This window comes from Natrix helvetica (assembly GCF_964273705.1).
Source record: "Natrix helvetica genome assembly, chromosome: 1".
NCBI classification, from domain to species: Eukaryota; Metazoa; Chordata; class Lepidosauria; order Squamata; family Natricidae; genus Natrix; species Natrix helvetica.
Genome location: NC_138548.1, coordinates 352,897,347 through 352,921,218, shown reverse-complemented (window position 1 = coordinate 352,921,218; position 23,872 = coordinate 352,897,347). Strand labels below are relative to the sequence as shown.

General features: G+C 44.6%; 1 protein-coding gene and 1 long non-coding RNA gene across 3 annotated transcripts in view; one reads left to right on the top strand and one right to left on the bottom strand.

Moving 5' to 3' along the window:
* LOC309383178 overlaps positions 1 to 23,872 on the bottom strand; it is a 474,080-nt gene that overhangs the window by 133,831 nt on the left and 316,377 nt on the right. The gene's annotated exons all lie outside the window — the stretch shown is intronic.
* RNF5 (ring finger protein 5) lies at positions 8,574 to 23,596 on the top strand. 2 transcript variants are annotated; one of them, XM_081941224.1, is made up of 6 exons: positions 8,574 to 8,839; positions 10,491 to 10,509; positions 13,041 to 13,153; positions 15,646 to 15,700; positions 15,825 to 15,936; positions 20,182 to 23,596. In XM_081941224.1, exons 1-6 carry the CDS (start codon positions 8,691 to 8,693, stop codon positions 20,268 to 20,270), a joined length of 537 nt encoding a protein of 178 aa, XP_081797350.1. In that variant the 5' UTR covers positions 8,574 to 8,690; the 3' UTR covers positions 20,271 to 23,596. The 2 variants fall into 2 exon arrangements, with proteins under 2 accessions (XP_081797350.1, XP_081797349.1); XM_081941223.1 differs by having other exon boundaries at positions 15,822 to 15,936; positions 20,182 to 23,595.

Here is a 23,872-nt window from a genome sequence, read left to right as displayed (position 1 = left end):
GAAATAAAAGATTACTCAAATTGGAAGGTCATGACCTCCAAGTAGGATGGCATGCCTTCCTTTGGTATGAAAAAGGATCTGCACACAAATATTTCAATAGACACTACATCAGACAGTCCCTGTTATTAATATGGAACAAAATTAAACACGACCACTATATCAAAACACCCATTTGGCTACCTACGATGGAAGCATACATACACCCAAATTTAATTAATATGGAAAATATAGTTACATATAAAGAGTTATTGAACAAACAGGGGGAGATCAAAACTAGATTAGAATTGGCATCACAAGGGGTACAAGTAGAATGGTGGTCCTACTTACAGATACAATCAAGGTTTGCACAGGATAGGAAGAAGGAAGGTATTGCCAAAGATTACACAATATTAGATAAACTTTTGATACAGACAGAAAACAGGCTGATCAAAGTGTTGTATAGATTTTTGTTGGAATATAAGCTAGGTGGACCATGTCAAATAAACTATGGGTGGAAAATTTCGGTTATAATGTGGAATTGGCTAAGTGGGAAAAACTTTGGATACTTAATCAGAAACTAACATTGGCTACGGCGTATAAAGAAAAACTTTATAAGATGTTCTACAGATGGCATCTCCCCCTAGCACAGCTCTCCAAAATGTTTAAAAAGCTGGCCCCAAATTGTTGGAAGTGTAAAAAAACACCAGGCACTTTTTATCATATGTGGTGGACGTGCAATGAGGCAAAAAATATTGGAAAATGATTCAATCATGGTTAGAACAAATGGTGGGAGACCAAATCTTGTTTAAACCAGAAATGTTTCTCCTAGGTATAATACTGGAGGGGTTTAAGAAAGATACACTTTATCTAATTATACATGTACTAACTGCAGCGCACATAACTTATGCACAATATTGGAAAAAAGAAAATACACCATCAGAGCTAGATATAATCAGAAAAGTGTTGGCCTGTGCAGAAGCAGATAGGCTCACTCTTGAACTTAAAAATAAAAGGGAATCAGAATATTTTGAAGTCTGGAACAGATTTTATGATTGGTATAAGACAAGGTGACAAGACTGGAACAAACTGTATATTGTGATTGGACAGAAGGATAGACAATGTATTAAGTAGGCTAATAGTTAATGGTTGAGACTAGCTGTATATAATGTGAATGTATGGTCACTTCGACTTCGTGGTACTGCATTGTTTTAAATGTAAAAATAATAAAAATACATTTTTAAAAAATAACCAAGAAAGAAAACTCCCAACTCCATTGTTCATTGAATTAAAATACTTTTACTGGTTATGAAAAGATAGCAACGGAAGTAAAGCAAGATCTGAGCCAAAAAGGCACGAACAAGTACATATCAAATGATAACCCAGCCCCCTCCCTCCAATGACCGCACCCCAGTGTCCAATCTGCAACTCCCTTAGGTGTCATGTGGATTGCATCTCCAAAAGGCATCATCATGTTGGTAGGCAGGACGGTTGACCTTGACCAGGTCCAAACACCGGCCACCAGCATGCCCAGAAGATGGTGAGAAGAAAACTCCCTTTTCCATATCATCTCCTGTACCATTTATTCCCATCCCAAATACCATGCCCCCACCCTTCCCGTTACCAAGTAAGCGAAGCAGAGGCTGACAGGCGCATTTTGGATGACTGGGAGCCGCCAAGCCAAATATGCCAGCACACAGCCCTTCCGAGCTCCGTTTTTGCTGGCAAAGGGTTGCAGGAGGCCATTGCAGCCTCCTGAGCTCCACCGACACGAATGACATCTAGCTGGCCATGCCCACCCTGGACACACTCACCCGGCCCCCAAGGTCAAACACAACTCTGATGCGGCCCTCAATGAAATCGAGTTTGACACTCCTGATCCAGTGCATCCGTTTCTGCCTGGAGGCTGGATGCTTGTAAAGACGTGGGGACCAACAACTTCCCTGGATCAGAAGTGGAAAGAACCGTTTCAAGTGCTTCTGACTATCCATACAGCACTAACATTGGAAGGCCTGGCAGCTGCCTTTCCTGATTCTTGGGCTTCGTGGCAGCCTGTGACTTCCTCAGAACTGGGACATGTTATTGTTCTAGAAACAAAAACCTCCAGAACCACAATTGCATGGGAGGAGAAATGCCATCTCTCATAAGTGTTCTCTCAATTAGAAATTTGCCCCTGAGAGGTATTAGTAGCTACCCACGCTAGAATTAGGAGCGTTCCTCATTATCACTAGCAGATTGGGAGGTGAAGGCTAAGATATTAAGACAAATAGATGTAGCAACTGTCGGGATTGTATGATTTGTTATGTAACTGTGCTCCTCCCACTCACCTATTTTACCTAAAAGGAAGATTAGAAACCATAGGGACCTTGAACATGCCAGAAAGTACCTGAAGAACTACCAACCTCTTACCTTGTTTAGTGGGCTCTACTCAATAATGTCATGTATTGTATACAGACAGTGGTGGAAATCCTAGCTAATGAGACTGGGGAGTTTTTTTTAAAAAATTGCAACAGAACATGAATCCATACGACAAATGACAGTTCAAAATAGTGTCAGAAATTAAAACCCACCCCTCTCCTAGAAAAATGAAATCTTTTGGGATATACTAAAAAGGCAGAATATTTCCCCTAAAAGAGAAGTAGACATTCAGAGAAGCAGAAACTCACCTTTGTTAATGGGCCATTAAGGCCTGAGCCAGTGCATTCTACATAACAAAGATGCATGTCAGGCCTGTAGTTATGTTTCTTTTAGGATCTTTGGCCTGCCATACTTTCTATTAATTTCTTATGCTGTTTCATTAGTGTAGTAGATGGGAGGGGGGAATAGAAAGGAGTAGGATTGTGGAATGTTTTGTTGTCATTCTTTTCTAGAAGCTCAAGGTCATCTTTTGTCTCCGCACCTCGACACCTGACCGGAAGCAGAGGGGTGTAGATGCCAGCGTGGAAGATGATGATTGGAACATGTGATGGATTATGGGGTGTGGGGATAGATCATTAACTTTCAACTGGGTGGAATTCCAGGAAGAAGATCAGAGTTGGAATTCCACAGAAGTGCTAACATGCCTGTATGATTAAATTGGAACTTTAAGGATGATTCTGCCTTGGTCTCTGATTGATTTCATGCATGGGATTTAGAACGCTGACATTGTACCCCATTCCATTGCCCTTCATTGCACCATCCACCAAGTTTCAACCAAACTTAGCACACAGATAACCTACAAAGCTAGCTGTGACCTCTGACAGAAACCAATCAGGATACTCTTCCTGTGTCCCAGGAAGTTCAAAGCCCAGAGAGGGAATAAAACTCAGGGACTCTCAGCATCTTTTCCCTTTTCTGTTCAGGAGCTCAAGCCACATGATCCTGTCCACCATTAAACCATCTTTCCAAGCAACCTCCATGTTTCCAGTGTCTTTTTCCCCACTTGGAACTGAACCCAGATAGACATTTCTTCCAACAATAGTATGGCTCTAGAAATAGTATTGGCACCCCAAGTGTCATTGGTGTCTGTGCATTACTTGGATAAAAGTGCTGTGTGAATATTCTGGACAAATCATAGGAATTCCACATGCCGAGCTGCATATATGGCAAAGATCATTGCAACCCCTCATAGGAGAAAATGGGAAGGCTGGTGGCATTGGCTGACAGGATGGTTACCTAATTTCAAATGGTTAAGAACCCTTAAAATGACCCTGGTATAGACATTGTTCTCTTAATCATACAGAAGGATCTTGACAAACTTGAACATTGGGCACTATCTAATAAAATGAAATTCAATGGTGAAAAGAGTAAGGTTCTACATTTAGGCAACAAAAACGGAATGCACAGGTACAGTATAGGTGATACCTTACTCAGTAGTAGTAACTGTGAAAGGGATCTTGGAGTCCTAGTGGACAACCATTTAAATATGAGCCAGCAGTGTGCAGCAGCTGCCAAAAAAGCCAACACAGTTCTAGGCTGCATCAACAGAGGGATAGAATCAAGATCACGTGAAGTGTTAATACCACTTTATAATGCCTTGGTAAGGCCACACTTGGAATACTGCATTCAGTTCTGGTCGCCACGATGTAAAAAAGATGTGGAGACTCTAGAAAGAGTGCAGAGAAGAGCAACAAAGATGATTAGGGGACTGGAGACTAAAACATATGAAGAACGGTTGCAGGAACTGAGTATGTTTAGCTTAAGAGAAAGAAGGACTAGGGGAGACATGATAGCATTATTCCAATATCTCAGAGGTTGCCACAAAGAAGAGGGAGTCAAACTATTCTCCAAAGCACCTGAGGGTAGAACAAGAAGCAATGGGTGGAAACTAATCAAGGAGAGAAGCAACTTAGAACTGAGGAGAAATTTCCTGACAGTGAGAACAATTAATCAGTGGAACAGCTTGCCTCCAGAAGTTGTGAATGCCCCAACACTGGAAGTCTTTAAGAAGATGTTGGATAGCTATTTGTCTGAAACGGTATAGGGTTTCCTGCCTAGGCAGGGGGTTGGACTAGAAGACCTCCAAGGTCCCTTCCAACTCTACTATTGTATTGTATTATTGTATAATCATGTTGTGGATTACAAGGCCTTCTGCTTTGCCTTTCTACCTGTAAGCAAATTACAGAGTCTCCCAGTCCATGGATATTGATGTTGAGTGACTCTTGGAAAATTAAATCATTTTCAGATTACAAAGGGTGGGGAATGATGGGCTGGCTGCTAAAACAAAGCAAGGTTATGGCAAAAGGAGACCATGAAGCCCGTAATTGTGGGGTGTGTCTGGCAAGAACATCCTGCATAATCATCCTGCGCAGCTCAGCTGAAAGGTAGGAATAGAGATGGTCTGGAGCAAATAAAATGTGTATTCCGGAGCATTCATTAGCCAAGGCGTAGGAATAGGGATGGCTAGAGAGCAATGGAACAAATTGTAGAATTATTACTAAAATGTTTATTCGATGATATTTCTTGTTATCTCACCTTGTCCCACCTTCTCCTTTAGTGAAAATGTATAAAGCTTTCTTAATCCTTTGTTCTTGGCTCTTGGCCTTTTAACCAGGGCCCCCTTTTCCTTGGAGCGCTCCAATAAAAAGGCAATCAAAACCCTCACCTCGTGTCTGGCATCCTTCATCGGCCTCAGCACCAGGCTCAGACCCGAACTGGGGACAACACAGTGAGGACAATTAACCAGTGGAACAGCTTTGACTTCAGAAGTTCTGGGTGCTTCATCCCTGGGGGTTTTTAAGAAGAGACTGGGCAACCACTTGTCTGAAATGGTATAGGGTCTCCTGCTTGAGCGGGGGGCTGGACTAGAAGACATCCAAGGTCCCTTCCAGCTCTGTTATTCTAGTCTATTGATCTGATCTGATGTGAATCTCAATTGTGATCTCAATTGAAGTAGACCAGATCAGGAATTTGATTCTACTGTTATAGGATATAACAACAGATATATGAATTTCCCATTGCTACCACTTCTGATTGATTGAAAGTTGGGGTAACAGGCTGGGACTGGGCTGAAATGGAGAGGCTGTGTGAAAGAGTGATGTCTTGTTCAGGATGGCTCGCAGCAAAAAAGGCGATGGCTGACCTCCTCAGTCTAACTGGAGTAGATTAAAGGGATGCTTAATACCAAACAGCCTGAGGTTAACAGAGTTGGAAAGGACCTTGAAGCTCAGTCCAACAACCCTCGCCCCCGGTTGAAGCAGGAGACCCTACATTAGTGATGGTGAACCTTTTCAACAACAAGTGCCCAAACCGGAACGTGCATGCGTGTGCCAGAGTCCTGGAAACCCAAAGATCAGCTGGCCGGTGCGCGTGTCCAGAGAAAGGTCTCTGTGTGCCACCTCTGGCATGCATGCCATAGGTTCGCCATCATGGTCCTACACAGTGATGGGTTTCAAAAAAATTTAGAACCTCTTCTGTAGATGTGGCCTGCTTGCCGGCCATGTGACTGGGTGGGCATGGCCAACTTGTAAAATGTGGTGAAACTCACTTAACAACGCTCTTGCTCAGCAACCAAAATGTTGGCTCAGAAACTCTGGAATTTGAAACATGCAAGTCTTAAAGCTGTCAAGTTACAAGACCCTTGCACCCCCAACCCTTTAGGAAAAAAAAACACCCCAAGGGTGTTCAAACTTGACAGCTTTAAGACTTGTGGACTTCAATTCCCAGAATTCCTCCTCCAGTCATGTTGGCTCAGGAACTCTGGCATTGAAGTGTGCAAGTCTTAAAGCTGTCAAGTTACAGGACCCTGGCACCCCTAACCCTTTAGAAAAAAAACCCCAGGGGTGTTCAAAGTTGACAGCTTTAAGACTTGTGGACTTCCAACGCCCAGAATTCCTCCTCTGGCTCTTCATCTTGATGATGTGCGGACAGGCGGGAGGAGGGAGCTGGAACCGGTTCTAAACGGCACTATAGATTTATGGAACCTTTTCTATAGAAGAGCTTAGAACTGGCAGGAACCCACCCCTGGTCCTACATCATTTCTGATAGTCCAGTTTCTTCTTGAAAGTACCATTAATGACGCTCCCACAACTTTTGAAGGCAACTTCTATTCCATTGGTTGATTGCTCTGACTGTCAGAAAATTTCTCATTTCCAGGTTGAATCTCTCCTTGATCAGTTTCCATCCATTACTCCTTGTCTGGCCTTCAGGTGCTTTGGAAAACAGCTTGACCCTCTCCTCTCTGTGGCAGCCCCTCAAATATTGGAACCCTGCTATCATGTCTCCCCTGGTCCTTCTCTTCGCTAAACTAGCCACGTCCAGTTCCTGCAAGAGTTCGTCGGATGTTTTAGTTTCCACTCCCTAATCATCTTGGTTGCTCTTCTCTGCACTTTTTCTAGAGTCTCATCTTTTATATAATGGATGCAGTACTCTAGGTGTGGTCTTACTAAGGCTTTATAGAGTGGTATTGGCATCTCGCTTGACCTTGTTAATGCGATTTAGGATTGCATTGGCTTTTTTGACTGCTTCCCAGTGGTGGGTTGCAGGAGGTACGCCCTGGTACGGGCATACCGGAGCCTGCCTGGAGCACTGGATACCGTTCCGGTACGGTGCTCCGGAGGGCCCACCCGCCTGCCCGAGCTCCTTACTGGTCTTTTAAGGCTTCCAAGCATGTGCATGGTACATACAGCGCCTGTGCGACGCTCCGCTGAGCAACTGGAGCGTCGCGGAGGCGGTAAGATGTAGACACTGCTGGGCCCGTTCCAACCATACCGGTTGGAACGGGATCTGGAACCCACTACTGCTGCTGCCACACCCTATTGGCTCATAAACTATATGGCCAAAAGTATTCGCTCACCCATCCAAACAATAGGAATCAGGTGTTCCAATCACTTCCATGGCCACAAGTGTGTAAAATCAAGTACCTAGGCATGCAGACTGTTTGTACAAACGTTTGTGAAAGAATGGGTCGCTCTCAGGAGATCAATGAATTCCAGCGTGGAACTGTGATAGGAGGCCACCTGTGCAACAAATCCAGTCGTGAAATTTCCTCGCTCCTAAATATTCCACAGTCGACTGTCAGCTGTATTATAAGAACGTAGAAGTGTTTGGGAACGGCCACAACTCAGCCACGAAGTGGTAGGCCACGTAAACTCACAAATGCGCTTCTGGAAGAGTGGTTAAAAACTCCCATAAACACACTCCTAAACCTTGTGGACAGCCTTCCCAGAAGAGTTGAAGTTGTTATAGCTGCAAAGGGTGGACTGACGTCCTATTGAACCCTATGGATTAGGAATAGGGTGTCATTTACAGTAAATTCATATGCGAGTAAAGGCATGTGAGCGAATACTTTTGGCCATATAGTGTGTTTCATTGGGTTGTCCACTAAGACTCCAAGATCCCTCTCCCAGTTACTGCTATTAAGCCTGGTTTCACTGGTCTACAGGTGTACTTTTTCTTGCCTAAGTTTATGATTCATGGCTGTTTGGCAACTGTGGTAGCCACTTGCTTTGTGACCGAAGCCTGGATGAGGAGAAACTGAACCCAGAGGCCTATCGCGAGAAACCTAGATTGACCGCAGGTGGATAGGAATACAGTTGGGCAGTTGCCATAGTAACAGAATAGCTGCATTCGATCTTGTCGCCTATTCTGCTTTCAGATCCGCGCTTACAAAGCAGCAAGCTTGGTACAGCTCCGCGCTTCATCAGGCTCCGCCCATTTGCCTCTCTTTTAAATCCAAGGTTTCTTGAATTGTTATTGGCTAATTTATGCGTCAATCAGGACCGATCCGACCTTAAGTCCAAGGCTACGTCCCGTCGCCACGCGCTAGGCGCTTTTTAGGGGGTGGGTTTCGAAGGAAAGCAAAGCCTCCCCCCCCCTACCTCCTCCCGTTCCACCACAACCTTTCGGTCATTTTGTTCTTTGAGAGGCTGGCGTTTCTGTCAATCATGACACGCCCCTTAATTCCCCCCTCCCCGGTCATATGATGTTATTTTGCTCAGGGAACGAAGGTGTGTGTTTGGGGGGGGGGGAACCACGGTATGTCAACCAATAACGTAGCCGCGTATTCGACCCCCAGGTATCACCAGCCAATCAAAAAAGTTTTAAGAGACTGCACAGAATTGAAGGCGGGACCAACTGGAACGTACATAATCAGCTTTGCCAGGTGCCCCAAATGATTATCATGGCCACCAATGAAATGTCTACGGAGCGTGAAAGACGGCGAGAAACACCAATGATTAAAGAGCGGGCGTTTACGTCTCCTCCCCCCCTCCCGTTAGTTTAAGTCAGGGCGGAAGATGGCGGCGGCGGCGGCGGCTGGGACAGGTCCAGGGGTCCCAGATGGGGAACCGGAGGGGTCAAACCGCGATCACAGTGCTTTTGAATGCAACATCTGCCTGGAGCCTGCCAGAGAAGCTGTCATCGGCCTGTGCGGCCACCTGTACTGGTAAGCGAGGGAAAAGATGCAGAGAGGTGTGGCACAGGAAAGGGGAGAACCAAGAGGCTGATTTTAAAAAATAAATAAAAATAAAGCTAAAAGCTTGCAACCAAAGGAAGAAGGTGGGACTGGCCGAAATCCAACAGGTGAAGCGCTTCTTCTTTTTTGCTTTGTTTCCACTCCATAGAAGCGCTGGCAGCTGTCTTTGGATTGCTTGGTTGGCCACGTTTGGTGTAAGCCAGGGGTGTCCAAACTTGAGAACTTTTAAGACTTGTGGACTTCAACTCCCAGAATTCCCCAGCCAGCATGGCTGGCTGGGGAATTCTGGGAGTTGAAGTCCACAAGTCTTAAAGTTCCCAAGTTTGGACACCCCTGGTGTAAGCAAAGAGGGGCATGTCTAATAGAAGGCAGGCGGTGTGGTTTAGTGGTTAGAGAGCAGTTTAGGGGGACTGCTAACCTCATCATCTCCGGCCACCAGCATCCTTTAGTTGTCCCATCAGTCTGGAAGGAAGGGTCTAGAGAGGACCCAAAGGCCACCACCAACTCACAATATTGCCAGATTGGCTTCATGCAATTTGTGTAGTTTGTGGCCTTACAAGTGGGGTAACCCCCCGCCCCCCAATTGCTCCAGCCTATACTTTTTAAGGGTATACACTTTTTAAGGGTGGCTCAGTGATTAAGACGCTAAGCTTGTCGATCAGAAAGGTCGGCAGTTCAGCGGTTCGAATCTCCTAGCGCCGCGTAACAGAGTGAGCTCCCATTACTTGTCCCAGCGTTTGCCAACCTAGTGGTTTGAAAGCACGTAAAAAAGCAAGTAGAAAAAATAGGGGACCACCTTTGGTGGGAAGAGAACAGCCTTCCGTGCGCCTTTGACGTTTAGTCATGCCGGTCACATGACCACGGAGACGTGTTCTGACAGCGCTGGCTCTTTGGCTTTGAAACGGAGATGAGCATCACCCCCTATAGTCAGGAACAACTAGCACATATGTGTGAGGGTTACTTTTACCTTTATACTTTGATTTATATGCCGGTGTAAATAATCAAAGGGAGAAACCCAGCAATTGTGTTTCATTCACTTAGATTTGTGATTGACTTTACAGATAGTCCTCGACTTACAATCATTTGTTTAGTGACTGTTTGAAGCTACAACTGCACTGAAAAAAGTGACTTGTGATCATTTTTCACACTTACGACCGTTGCAGCATCCCCATGGTCAGGGGCTCAAAATTTGGACGCTTGGCAACTGGTTCATATTGATGATGGTTGCAGTGTCCTGGGGTTGTGTGATTCCCCTTTTGCGACCTTCTAACAAGCAAAGTCAGTGGGGAAGCCAGATTCACTTAACGACCACGTTGTTAACTTGACAACTGCAGTGATTCACTTAACAGTGGCAAGAAAAGATATAAAATGGGACAAAACTCTTGTTAACTATTTCCCCTAGCAACAGAAATTTTGGACTCAGTTGTGATTGTAAGTTAGGACTATCTGTATTTACATCATTTATTGATTATTAAATTTGCATAGCTGCCTATCTCATAAGTGTCACTTGTTGATTTCTGTGTGCCCATCAAAATTCTGACTCAGTATGTAATTTCTCTTCATGTTGGTTTGGTCCAGATTTCTTTTTAAAAGTCTTGTACTTTTTCTTCCCTTTTTCCAGCTGGCCTTGTCTTCACCAGGTGAGTCGCTCTGTTTATTTGGACACTGAACTGTAAGATTGGCCGGAGTTGAAATGCTTAATTAACTTTTCCTGTTGTATCTCTTCCAAATACACTAACATCTACAGTTTTCCAGAAATGTTAGACAGCATAGTTACTGGCTAGGGCAGTGAAGGCGAACTTTTTTCTTGTGGCATGCCAAAATTGCACGCATGTGTTCCCACATCAATTCAATCCTCCCTACCCACTTAAGCATGTGTGCGCGAACTCCCCCGCCCCCGGTGCATGCGTGTGTGACCCCTCCCCAGGCTTCGGAGGCTTTCCTGAAGCCTGGGGCAGGCGAAAAACTCCTCCCCTGGGCCCCTGGAAGCTCTCCGGAAGCCAGAAATGGATCGTTTCCAAACTTCCGGTTGGTCCATTGGAGCCATTTTTCGCCCTCCCCAGCATCTGGAGGCTTTCCTGAAGCCTGGGGAGGGAGAAAAATGCCCCCCCCTCCGCCCTCCAGAAAGGCAAAAAATCAGCTAGCCTGCCCACTGATTGTGAAAAGGTGCAATATTCTAGGCTCAAAGTGTCCCATTCTAATCAGCTAATTAAGCCATAACACCTGCAAAGGGTTCCTTAGCCTTTAAATGTTCTCTCAGTCTGGTTCAGTGGGAATCACAATCATGGGAAAGACTACTGACCTGACAGTTGGGCAGAAAACCATCATTGACACCCTCCATAACGAGGAAAAGCCTCAAAAGGTAATTGCAAAAGAAGTTGGATGTTCCCAAAGTGCTATATCAAAGCACATTAATAGAAAGTTATGTGGAAGGGGAAAGTGTGGAAGAAAAAGATGCAGCAGGGATGACCGCAGCCTGGAGAGGATTGTCAGGAAAAGGCCATTCAAAAGTGTTGGGGACTTTCACAAGGAGTGGACTGAGGCTGGAGTCAGTGCATCAAGAGCCACCACACACAGACGGATCCTGGACATGGGGTTCAAATGTCGCCTTCCTCTTCTCAAGCCGCTCCTGAACAACAAACAATGTCAGAAGCGTCTTACCTGGGCTAAAGAAAAACAAATCTGGTATGTTGCTCAGTGGTCCAAAGTCCTCTTTTCTGTTGAGAGCAACTTTTGCATCTCATTTGGAACCAAGGACGCAGAGTATGGATGAAGAATGGAGAGGCACACACTGCAAGATGCTTGAAGTCCAGTGTGAAGTTTCCACAGTCTGTGTTGATTTGGGGAGCCATGTCATCTGCTGGTCTTGGTCCACTGTGCTTCATTAAGTCCAGGATCAACACAGCCATCTACCAGGAGATTTTGGAGCATTTCATGCTCCCTTCCGCAGATGAGCTTTATGGGGATGCTGACTTCATTTTCCAGCAGGACTTGGCACCTGCCCACACTGCCAAAAGCACCAAAACCTGGTTCAATGACCTTGGGATTACTGTGCTTGATTGGTCAGCAAACTCGCCTAACCTGAACCCCATAGAGAATCTATGGGGCATTGCCAAGAGAAAGATGAGAGACATGAGATCGAACAATGCAGAAGAGCTGAAGGCCGCTATTGAAGCATCCTGGTCTTCCATAACACCTCAGCAGTGCCTCAGGCTGATAGCTTCCATGCCACGCCGCATTGAGGCAGTAATTGCTGCAAAAGGGGCCCAAACCAAGTACTGAGTACATATTCATGCTTATACTTTTCAGAGGTCCGATATTGTTCTATGTACAATCCTTGTTTTATTGATTGCATGTAATATTCTAATTTTCTGAGATGGTGGATTTGGGGTTTTCATGAGCTGTACGCCATAATCATCGCAATTATGACAAATCACGGCTTGAACTATCTTGCTTTGCATGTAATGAGTCTTATCTCATATATTAGCTTCACCTTTTAAGTTGCATTACTGAACTAAAGGAACTTTTGCACGATATTCTAATTTTTCGAGTTTCACCTATATATACTTTTGTATTTTCTTTGTATGCTACATTATAAACTAATACAAACTGGGTTTTTTTTAAAAAAAAGTTGCTGCAAATAGATACAAAGCTCCAGCCTGTTACTTTAGGCCTCAGCTTGCCAGCTTCTCATTTCATTGACAACAGTTTTTAAAATGAAAAGTCGGTTGGCACAGGAAACATGATAGCTCCCAAAGATACCGAAATTGCCTTCTTCTAATGTATGTAAATATGTACATATTTGGAAGTGCCCACAAAGCTTCTGACTGCAGGGGGTTGGACTTGAATAGGAGTCCTCAACCTCCCAGGCCACGGCCTACTACCAGGCCGCAGCCTGTTTGAAGCTAGGCCGTGCGAGTGATGGGTAACCGCGCGTGTGCACCTCCATGTGAATGGAAGGCTCTTGAGCGGAAGGCGCTTGTGCTCGCGTGCAAAACTCCCCTTGTGTGAGCAGAGGGACATTCATAACCCCCCCCCCTCACACACTCACACACATACTGGGCTGAGCCACCAAGGTGGAAAGGTTGGGGACAGCTGGACTAGATGACCTCTGAGGTACTTTCCAGCTCTATGATTCTGTGTAACTTATAAATGCCCTTCTTCCCTTCAGTGGTTAGAAACTCGGCCGGAGCGTCAAGAATGTCCTGTGTGCAAGGCGGGCATCAGCCGGGACAAAGTCATTCCTCTCTATGGGCGTGGAAGCTCTGCTCAGCAGGATCCCAGGTAAAGGAGTCCTTTCTTTATCGGCGTTTGAGTAAGTCAGGGGTCAGCAACCTGCAGCTCCGGAGCCTCATATGGCTCTTTCATCCCTCTGCTGCGGCTCCCTGTCGCCGGTCAGCTTTACAGTTGATAGGGCTTTCAGTTAGGACAGGTAGAGGAAAAAGGACGCCGTGCTAGGAGGAGACTCTATGGTGGGAGAACCAGATTTCCGGTCGGCTTCAGAATTGAATGGGGGGGCTTCCGGTTAGGACCTTTGTGGCTCTTTGAGTGTTTAAGGTTGCCGACCCCTGGAGTAGGTAAAGGTAAAGGAGTCCCTGCAGCTTTTACATTGCTAGCCAACAAGTGTCCGAATTTTGATAATGGAGATGCTGCGGTGGTCTTCAATACAATACAATACAATACAATACAATACAATACAATACAATAGCAGAGTTGGAAGGGACCTTGGAGGTCTTCTAGTCCAACCCCCTGCCTAGGCAGGAAACCCTATACCATTTCAGACAAATGGCTATCCAACATCTTCTTAAAGACTTCCAGTGTTGGGGCATTCACAATTTCTGGAGGCAAGCTGTTCCACTGGTTAATTGTTCTGTCAGGAAGTTTCTCCTCAGTTCTAAGTTGCTTCTCTCCTTGATTAGTTTCCACCCATTGCTTCTTGTTCTACCCTCAGGTGCCTTGGAGAATAGCTTGACTCCCTCTTCTTTGTGGCAACCCCTGAGATATTGGAACACTGCTATCATGTCTCCCCTAGTCCTTCTTTCTATTAAACTAAACATACCCAGTTCCTGCAACCGTTCTTCATATGTTTTAGACTCCAGTCCCCCCATACGTCAGATATGACCATTTTTCAGTGACCTTGTAACTTCGAACGGTTACTAAATGAATGGTTTTAAGTCGTGGGCTACCTGTCGTTGTTTTAATTCTTTTTATGGATTTCTGTAACCCATCTGGGTGGGCAGCCTGATTAAATCGAATAAATTAAACTAAAATTATGTTGCCAAAGAAGAAACGATCATTGGTGTCCCAAAGGTGCTTTTTATAAGAGGCAACTGGACTTTCTGGTTTTTCTTTGAAGACGTTTTGCTTCTCCCCCAAGAAGCTTCTTCAGCTCTGACTGGGTGGTGGGGAATGGAAGGATTTATACTCCTTGCAGGTAGCTGGTCATTTGCATCCTTTTAGCGAGTCGTTGAGGCCACCTGGATGACACAGATAAATCTTCAGATTGCAGTGTCCTGGAGTCATGTGATTTCCTTTTGTGACCTTCTGACAAGCAAAGTTAATGGGAAAGCCTAAATTCAGTTAACAACCATATTATTAATTTAAGAACTGCAGAGATTCATTTCACAAATGTGCTGAGAAAAGTTGTAAAATGAAGCAAAATTCACTTTTCGGGATATGTGTTTTTTAATGTTGTACGCCGCCCTGAGTCCTTTGGGAGAAGGGCGGCATATAAATCCAATAAAACAAACAAACAAAACGAACAGACTTAACAAATTTCTCACTTAGCAACATAAATTTTGGGCTCAATTGTGGTTGTACGTTGAGGACTACCTGGAGATTTTCAGTCTCATGGTTGTCCCAAAGGTGCTTTTTTTTTCAAGAGGCAACTGGACTTTCTGGTTTTTCTTTGAAGACATTTTGCTTCTCCTCCAAGAAGCTTCTTCAGCTCTCCATGTTGTGCCTTTATAAATTCTGTGACCGGTTCCGATACATCTGCTGCTCGAAGCGATTTTCACAAACTCTTGAAGTTTGTGTTCCACTCTCTTTTTTCAAAACCTCAATTGTGTCATTAATCTGTCTTATTCTTTCATTGAGAAGTTGGAGCTGTGCTTTCTGCAGGATGTGCTCTGCCCTGTTCAAGCTTCTTGGATGAGAAGTGAAACATCTTCAAAGAAAAAAACACAGAGTCCAGTTGCCTCTTGAAAAAGCACCTTTTGGGACTGTCTGTATACCAGGGGTGTCCAAACTTGGGAACTTTAAGACTTGTGGACTTCAACTCCCAGAATTCCCCAGCCAGCCATGAATTCTGGGAGTTGAAGTCCACAAGTCTTAAAGTTCCCAAGTTTGGACACCCCTGCTGTATACCATACAAACACAGCTGCCACTTAAAGAAACAAAAATAATCACATTTTCTTTCATCTTTCTTTGTGGTACATTTGCAGTTGGTGGGATCCTTAGTGCTCTCTGAGTTTGGTGGTTGTTTTCATGGAGACCAACGAAATGACATCCTCAGTGCTAGAAGGGACCAGGGGCGTGCTCTCTCTTTACATGTGCAAGAAAACAAGCAAGCTCAGAGAGCACCAAGAACCCCCGCAGCAGCCCTGAGCCTACAAAAAATTATCTTCTATTGGTTGTAATTTGTAAAACCCTTTGGAGCAGGTACATATTCCTTTGCTGAATTGGGCATATTGGGCAGTCCAAAGACTCAAAGGTGTGAGAAGCAGCAGGATTGAGACCGGAGCGGATATAATCCTGCCTTTTTCTCCATCACGCAGATTGAAAACTCCCCCCCGACCTCGAGGGCAGCGCCCGGAGCCTGAGTCGCGAGGGGTGAGTGCAGCCCGCTTCTAACTTCCCTTCCCAAATCCATCCCGGACTAACTCTGCTCTTCTGCAACACACCTGTTATCCTACCCTCCTTTTTTTTCTTCTTCTCTCCCTCCCCACCCCAGCAGGGCATCGGCAGTTTCCCTGAAGCAGCCACGGGCTTTCACATGGCATTTGGCATTGGCGCATTCCCTTTTGGCTTTTTTGCTACGGGCTACAGTGCTCCAGGAGAAAGAGCAGGTAAGGTCCTGCCGTAAAGGGTGTGTGGGTGTCAGTGCTTACAGAATTTTGGTGTTCCTTATGACCGTATTTCCTCTTGTCTTTCTACTTGAGATCAAGACTAAACCGAGACTCAGGCCTGTCCCAACTTGGATATCCAGGAAAGAAAGACTCTCAACTCCATTTATAATGAAAAGTATTCTTTTATGGAAGGTCTAGGGAGATTCTCAAGTCATCCAGGTCATGGCTATCCCCAAGGTGCTTTTTCAAGAGGCAACGGGACTTTCTGGTTTTTCTTTGACGACGTTTCAAAAGAATTATCGGAAAAGCTCAGGAGGATCTTCAGCCAACGCAACATACGTAGACATCTCAAACCCAAGAATACCATTACGCAGAAGCTTGTCCGCTCCAAGGATAAAACACCCAGACACAAACTGAGCAACGTGGTATATGCAGTACGATGCAGTGAGCCATGTACAGATCTGTGATTTCATAAACGCATGACACAACGTAAGAGAACAAACCCATCAGAACGAGATTCAGCAGTTCATCTGCATTTAAAAGACAAAGGCCACTCTTTTAAAGAAAGAGTGCAGAGAAGAGCAACAAAGATGATTAGGGGACTGGAGGCTAAAGCATATGAAGAACAGTTGCAGGAACTGGGTATGTCTAGCTTAAGAGAAAGAAGGACTAGAGGAGACATGATAGCAGTGTTCCAATATCTCAGGGGTCGCCACAAAGAAGAGGGAGTCAAACTATTCTCCAAAGCACCTGAGGGCAGGACAAGAAGCAATGGGTGGAAACTAATCAAGGAGAGAAGCAACTTAGAACTGAGGAGAAATTTCCTGACAGTTAGAACAATGAATCAGTGGAACAGAAAATGCCTCCAGAAGTTGTGAATGCCCCAACACTGGGAGTCTTTAAGAAGATGTTGGATAGCCATTTGTCTGAAACGGTATAGGGTTTCCTGCCTAGGCAGGGGGTTGGACTAGAAGACCTCCAAGGTCCCTCCCAACTCTGCTATTGTATTGTATTGTAAAGATGGCAAAGTCTACATTTTGGACAGAAAAGCCTGCTGGTTTGAAAGAATGATCAAAGGGACCATCGATGTCAGAATTGAACAGCCCTCTCTCAACAGAAGGGGAGGGATGCGACATAATCTATCCTTTCAACAGTTCCAAGAAGGTTCCACACCCATCTGCACCGTTCAGGTAACCCTGATGACACAGATAAAACTCCAGGTGGTCTGAACGACCCACTAAAAGAATGCAAATGACCAGCTATCTGCACGGAGTATAAATCCTTGCATTCCCCACCCTCCAGCTTCTTGGATGAGAAGCGAAACATCTTCAAAGACAAAACACAAAGTTCAGTTGTCTCTTGAAAAAGCACCTTTGGGGACTTTTACTGAAGCCAAGTGGTTTCAGCATAGCAAAGCCAGCTCTGAGGATCTCCCGTGTAACCCCAGTAATTTTACCTTCTCCCAGTCCCCTTCTTCGCTTTGGTCATCTTAGTGATGTCAAATAAGGTTCAAATGAGATGTTTTGGTAACAGTTCCACATTTTGGCGCCTGTTTGCATGGGCATTTAGCATCCCATTCCCAGGCTGCGTCCTTGGATCTTTCAATCTTTGTCTCTGGATAGCACCTCTGCTTCCTGTCATTCCCCGCCCCCCCCCCCAACCTGTATCTTCCCATTCCCCCTCCCCATATTTTGTGGCAGGCTGCCATCCAAGCAAAGTGAAGCACGGTTGAAGTAGTTTGATGGCAGATCTGACAGGCTTGTAATTGTTAGTTAGGGTGTTGATTGTTAACCTTAATTAACAACTAAAAGCCACATTGTTAACCTTAATTAACAACTGAAAGCCACATAGAACCAGGCACCGTATAAATACAATGCATAGCCCAGGGCACCTATTCTGGAGAAACACAGGTTCCCTAAGGATGGGCCCATGGACCGAAAGCTTGGAAGAATACATGTTTTGTCTCAGTGACCGACTCAGATAGGATTCTGCAACAGTATACTGAGACACGTATATTTGTGTTCATTTGCAAGTGCCTGCCTCTTGTTGCCATGTGGTTAAGATTCCCATGATGTTAGTTAGGTTACCAGATTTCTAAGTACGCAAAGGAGGACGGACAACTGGAATGGGAGACACACAACCTCACTTAGCATCCATGACGAAAATTAAAACGAAGTGCTGCCAAAATAAATGTAGAGGTGGTCCTTACGTATCAACCACTTGTTCAACGATCGTTTGAATTGACAACGGCACGGAAAAGAGACTCGCCTCAAAAGTTGCAGCCGTCGCAGCATCCCTACGGTCACATGATCGTGATCCCGGTCCTTGCCAGCAACCAGCATTTACAGCGGGACAGTTGCAGGGTTCCGCAGTCATGTGACTTTCCCAGCCAACGTCCAACCAGCAAAGTCAATGGGGAAGCCAGCAGGAAATCGCAAGCTGCAGTCACGTTGACATCACATTTAACAACCTGTGACAATTTGCTGGATTATTTCAGCTAGGATAAGTTGGCGTGGTCACATGATACCACGAGGGCTTGGTCATCTCGGGGATTTAGGAGCCGCGGTGGCGCAGTGGTTAGAATGCGGCATTGCAGGTGAACTCACTGCTCACTACTAGGAGCTCAATTCTGAGTGGCCTGAGGTTGACTCAGCCTTCCATCCTTCTGAGGTCGATAAAATAGGGACCCAGATTGTTGGGGGCAATAGGCTGACTCTGTAAACCTCTTAGAGAGGGCTGGAAAACACCGTGAAGCGGTATATAAGTGCTATTGTTATTACTATTTCCTATCTTATGTCATTTTTCCCCCAATCCCACATAGCCTGACAGAACTGGCTTACTCCAGGCCCCATTCATTAATCCTGTCCCTTGGTGGGACCCAGGAAGCGGTCCTTCCTTCTCAGTCTTGGCGCCAGCTTTCGGGTAAAATTCGTAGTCCCCGCCGTTCCCTTATTTAAGTAAACCTTTACGACTTCAATCTAGAAACCCTTACAACTTCAATCTGGAATAGTGTAGGTGATAAATAGATTTAAACAATTGTGGTTTTTTTCCTGGACTTTTGATGTTTCCTTTATTTTAAAGTTATTTATTTATTTATAATGTTTATAGGCAGCACATCTCACTTCAGGGTATTTTATTGTAACAGATTGAGATAAATCTATAAATTTGATAAACAAACCGAGAAATCTGCTAATTTTATTGATTGATTGTCTAATTTATATGGCCGCCCATCTCACTAAAAAGTGACTCTGGACCACATACAGTAACCTATAAAAAGCAATTGCAAGTAGTCCTCGACTTACAACAATTCACTTGGTGACTGGTCGAAGTTACGACGGCACTGACCTATGACCACTTTTCACACTTCTGACCGTTGCAGCATCCCCATGGTCACGGGATTTACATTCGGATGCTTGACAACTGACTCACAGTTAGGATGGTTGCAGTGTCCCAGATTCACTTGATCCTCTTTTGTGACCTTCTGAGAAGCAGCATCAATAGGGAAACCAGATTCACTTAACAATCGCGTGGCTACCATAATTTCCGGACTATAAGACGCACTGGAGTATGAGACGCACCAGGATTTCGAAGGGGAAAACAAGAAAAGAAAAAGGTTTTGGCCGCCACATGTCCGGTTTTCGCTCTCCCCAGCCCCCAAAAGCACTCTGCAGGCCTCCCAAACCCTCTGCACCCCTCCCCCCAATTTTTGGCCTCCACACCATTTTTGGCAAAAACGGGACACGTGGGGCGGGGAGGCCAAAAATGGTCATATTTAGTGTATAAGACACATTGACATTTCAACCCTCTTTTTTTTGGGGGGGGGGGGGGAGGAGTGCATCTTATACTCCGAAAAGTATGGCAATTTGACAATTGCGGCAATTCACTTAACAAATGCAAAGAGGAGAGAGGGCAAAACTCACTTAACAAATTTCTCACTTAACATACATTTTGAGCTTAATTGCGGTTGTAAGTCGAGGACTCCCTGCATGAAATACAGGAAACATCAAAAACCCAGGGGGGAAAACCTCTGAGCCAGGGGTGAAATGCTACTGGTTTGGATCGGTTCCCCCGATTGGGACACTCCAATGGACAGCCTTTGGTTATCAACCGACAGCAAAGAGCTACGACGGCGTTAGTGAGCAGTTCAGCCCTTAAACCTGTTGTTCAAATGCGGCTAACTTGCTCTTAGATTTCATCTTGGCTAACTCTTTTTTTTTTCTCTCTCTCTCTCTCCCTTTTCCGCAGATACAGATGCGGCCAGACCATCCAGCTGGCAGGATTCGTTATTTCTTTTCATTGCCATCTTCTTTTTCTTCTGGTTACTCAGTATATAACCGGCAGGACCCCGCTGACCTTAACCTGTACTAAAAAAAAATCTAAAGAACAGAATGAAAGGACTTTGATATTGGAGGGTGGGGGGGCGATGATGGGGGGTGGGGAGAGAGAGAAAGACCGGTTTTGGGCGGGTGGCTTTGCTTGTTGAACGCCTAGGAGAGACGGAAAGGGGTTAAAATGCTATATGGTGGAGCGAAATTCTCTCTTTTTCATCCCCCCATCCTGAGAATTAAAACCATAATAGGGCTGCTTGCTTCTTCAAGTGGCTTGCAAATGATTGTCCGTATACAACCCCAAGCTAATTACAGGTTGAAATGGGGAGTATATGCTAGAATGATCCCTTTCTAGTCTTCAACGAAAGATCTCAAACTGTAAGGGCAATCTCGAATTGTGGTCAAGGTTGGAGAGAGCGCCAACACAAGCCTACACGGACGACTCATTCTTGACTCATTCTTCCCATTGGCTAGACCTGCCACTTTGCATAAAAGTGCATGAGTTTGAGGAAAGGGAATTTGGGAGGGCGAGCAAAGGTAAGGTGTCACAGTTTCTGCCTCTGATAAGAGATGTTGTGGTGGTGAGCCTCCCTTCTTCAACCCGCAGCCCACAGGGCGTGATTGTGGAAGGCGAAGATACCTGAAAGTGAGAGGCAGGGAAGGAGAAGACCTGTCGCTTCAGAATCCCACAGGAAGCAGCTGCATAATTCTTTTAATTTAAAGTTAGGTGATTTTCCCTAAAGAGTTTCTCTTGGCTACCTTTTTGATAGGGCAAACTGCCTGAGTTTTGATAATGCATATGCTGTGGTGGGTATCTTTCTCTCCCCCTCCCCTCCTCTCTCTTTGAGGAAGATTATTTAATCCCTTTTCTGTTGGAGTAACCTAACCCTTTGAGATGGGGGATGCTTGTTAATGCTTCATCCATCCATCTCCAACTCTTCCAACAATGTTGGGGGGGCGGGGGGAAACGTTTGAGGGTTGGTGAGGGGACGATCGATCATCAGACATTGTAGTCTTGACTAACAGTATTTTGTGGTCCAAAACTTCCTTGGATAATGATTTCCTTTTTGGGGGGGTGAGAGAGAAGGGATGCGATGTCGATTAACCAATGCTTTAATTAAATTCACTCGTGATTCCTATCCAGTTGAAGGAACGGTCATTGAGAGAAAAATACGCCCGTTTAGAACGAAAAACAACAACAATGCTGCAACATACAAGCAGTTGTCGGCTTACAGCGGTCACTCAATGGCCATTCTAGATTATGAGGACTTGGAAAAAAAGGTACTTAGGATCCAGACTTGGAAGTTTTGAAGGTTGGTTCTCCTCTGGAAAAACTTAATGGTAATTCCGACAGCTGTATCACAGCCGCATTTATGGCCATTTGCAGCAAACAATAGTTTTGTCCAAAACTGCACTTCATTTTTTTGGCAAAATCACATCTTTAGCAAACCATTTGTCTGCTTAACAATGATGTTCACATAACGACCCTGGGTTCACTTAATGACCGCAGTGGTTTGCTTAATGACTGCTGCAAAAAGTTTATAAAATCAGGCTGGTCATTTGACCAACCTATTTTATGACCACTGCAATGAATAACTAGTAGGCAGACTCCATTGCAGTTACAGTATAAGTTGAGGACTACCTATAGAATCAAAACTTACGTTGGCGTGTCTGAAAAGAGTGTCACGTTATGGGGAGCATATCACAGCTATTTTTACTATTACAAGATTTTTTTTCTGGCTGCAGAAAGTGTTGATCTGTTTGTCTTGGATTATTTGCAATTTGCACCCCAAAATCCAACATCTTAAGAAGTGTGGCACTTCAGCCCCAAGTAAATAGCTCACTCTAAGATAAAATCCCGAATGGCACCTTTTCCGAGTGGCAAATTTTATTAAAAGGCAGAATCTTTCACAAGCTGCAGCTCAGGAAAATTTCGGCCTTGTACTAAAACTACAGCTGGTGAAAGTTTCTGCCTTTTAACAAAATTTGTCACTCGAAAAAAAAGCACTACCGTATTTTGGGGAGTAGAAGATGCACCTTTCTCCCCTAAAAAAGAGGGCAAAAATCTATAGTGAATATAGTGTTTTGGGCCTCCCGAAACCCCGCCCCCTTGACAAAAATGGAAGTGCATAGTCTTTAGGAGACTTGTAGAGTGCTCCTGGCGGCTGCAGAGGGCAAAAATGAGTGAAAAACTGGCCATTTTTTGCTCATTTTTGCCCCCCCCCCCATCACACTTTGCAGGCCCCTCAAGTTCTCTGCATGCCCCGTTTTTCACTTGTTTTTTAAATTTACCTCTTTAAAATCTTGGTGCGTCTTATACTCCGAGAAAATAGTGTACATACTAGATTCTTGATATTTTGTCTATATATTTTGTCTGACATGGCTCTCTTCCTACAATAGTTGATATAGAAACAGATTTGAGCAGGATGTTGTTTTAAATTAATTTTTTTAAACCTCTTCATGCCAGTCCTTTGGCCCAATCATCCCACCCACTAATAACAAAATTGAACAAATCCACAAATGAGCCAAAGTGAACGAGGGGGTAAAAACCTAGAATGACCTGATGTTTTTCAGCTTGGCTTTGTGGCTGTTATTTACCAAGGCAGCCCTATGCAGAGATGTTTCCCCAGGCCACTTACTCACTCCTGTCTTGTCTTATCCACTTTTAATTTTTGTTTTGTTTTGTTTATGTTATCTTGTGCACAAGTTGCTCAGCGCCCTGAGGAAATGCAAAACCAGGAAATGAAATTAGGAGCACGGCTCAGCTGCCTCTTCAATCCTGTCTTCCACAATAGGCAGTCCCTGATGATGAAGAGAGGGAGATTATATTCCACCCCTGGATAAATGCTGTGTGAATTGGGTCATATGATCCCCTTTTGCGAACTTCTGACAAGCAAAGTCAGCGAGGAAGTCAGATTTCACTTAACAACTGTGCTCCTAACTTAACAACTACAATGATTCACTTAACAAGGAGCAAGAAAGGTCGTAAAATGGGGCAAAATTCACTCCTCAGATGTTTCACTTAACAACAGAAATGCTGGGTTCAATTGTCATAAGTCAAGGATTACCTGTACTGTGCAGATCTAGAATTTTAGTACTCTTGACAGCAAAATCCAATAGGAATATTATATATATATAAATTATTATATATATATATATAAATTTCTATGGAGATTTATTCGTCATAAATCAGATCATCCTTGTCACCAAACCTGATTTTATAACCTTTGTGTGGCAGTTGTTATGTAAATGCTGCAGTTGTTAAGTGAATTGTTCACTACAGGCAGGTTTTCTCAGAGACTGGAAGTGAACAGGGATAGAATCAAGATCTCGTGAAGAGTTAATACCACTCTGTTATAATGCCTTGGTAAAGCCACACTTGGAATGCTGCATTCAGTTTTGGTCACCACGATGTAGAAAAGACGTGGAGACTCTAGAAAGAGTGCAGAGAAGAGCAAGAAAGATGATTAGGGGACTGGAGACTAAAACATATGAAGAACGGTTGCAGAAACTGGGTATGTCTAGTTTAATAGAAAGAAGGACTAGGGGAGACATGATAGCAGTGTTCCAATATCTCAGGGGCTGCCACAAAGAAGAGGGAGTCAAAC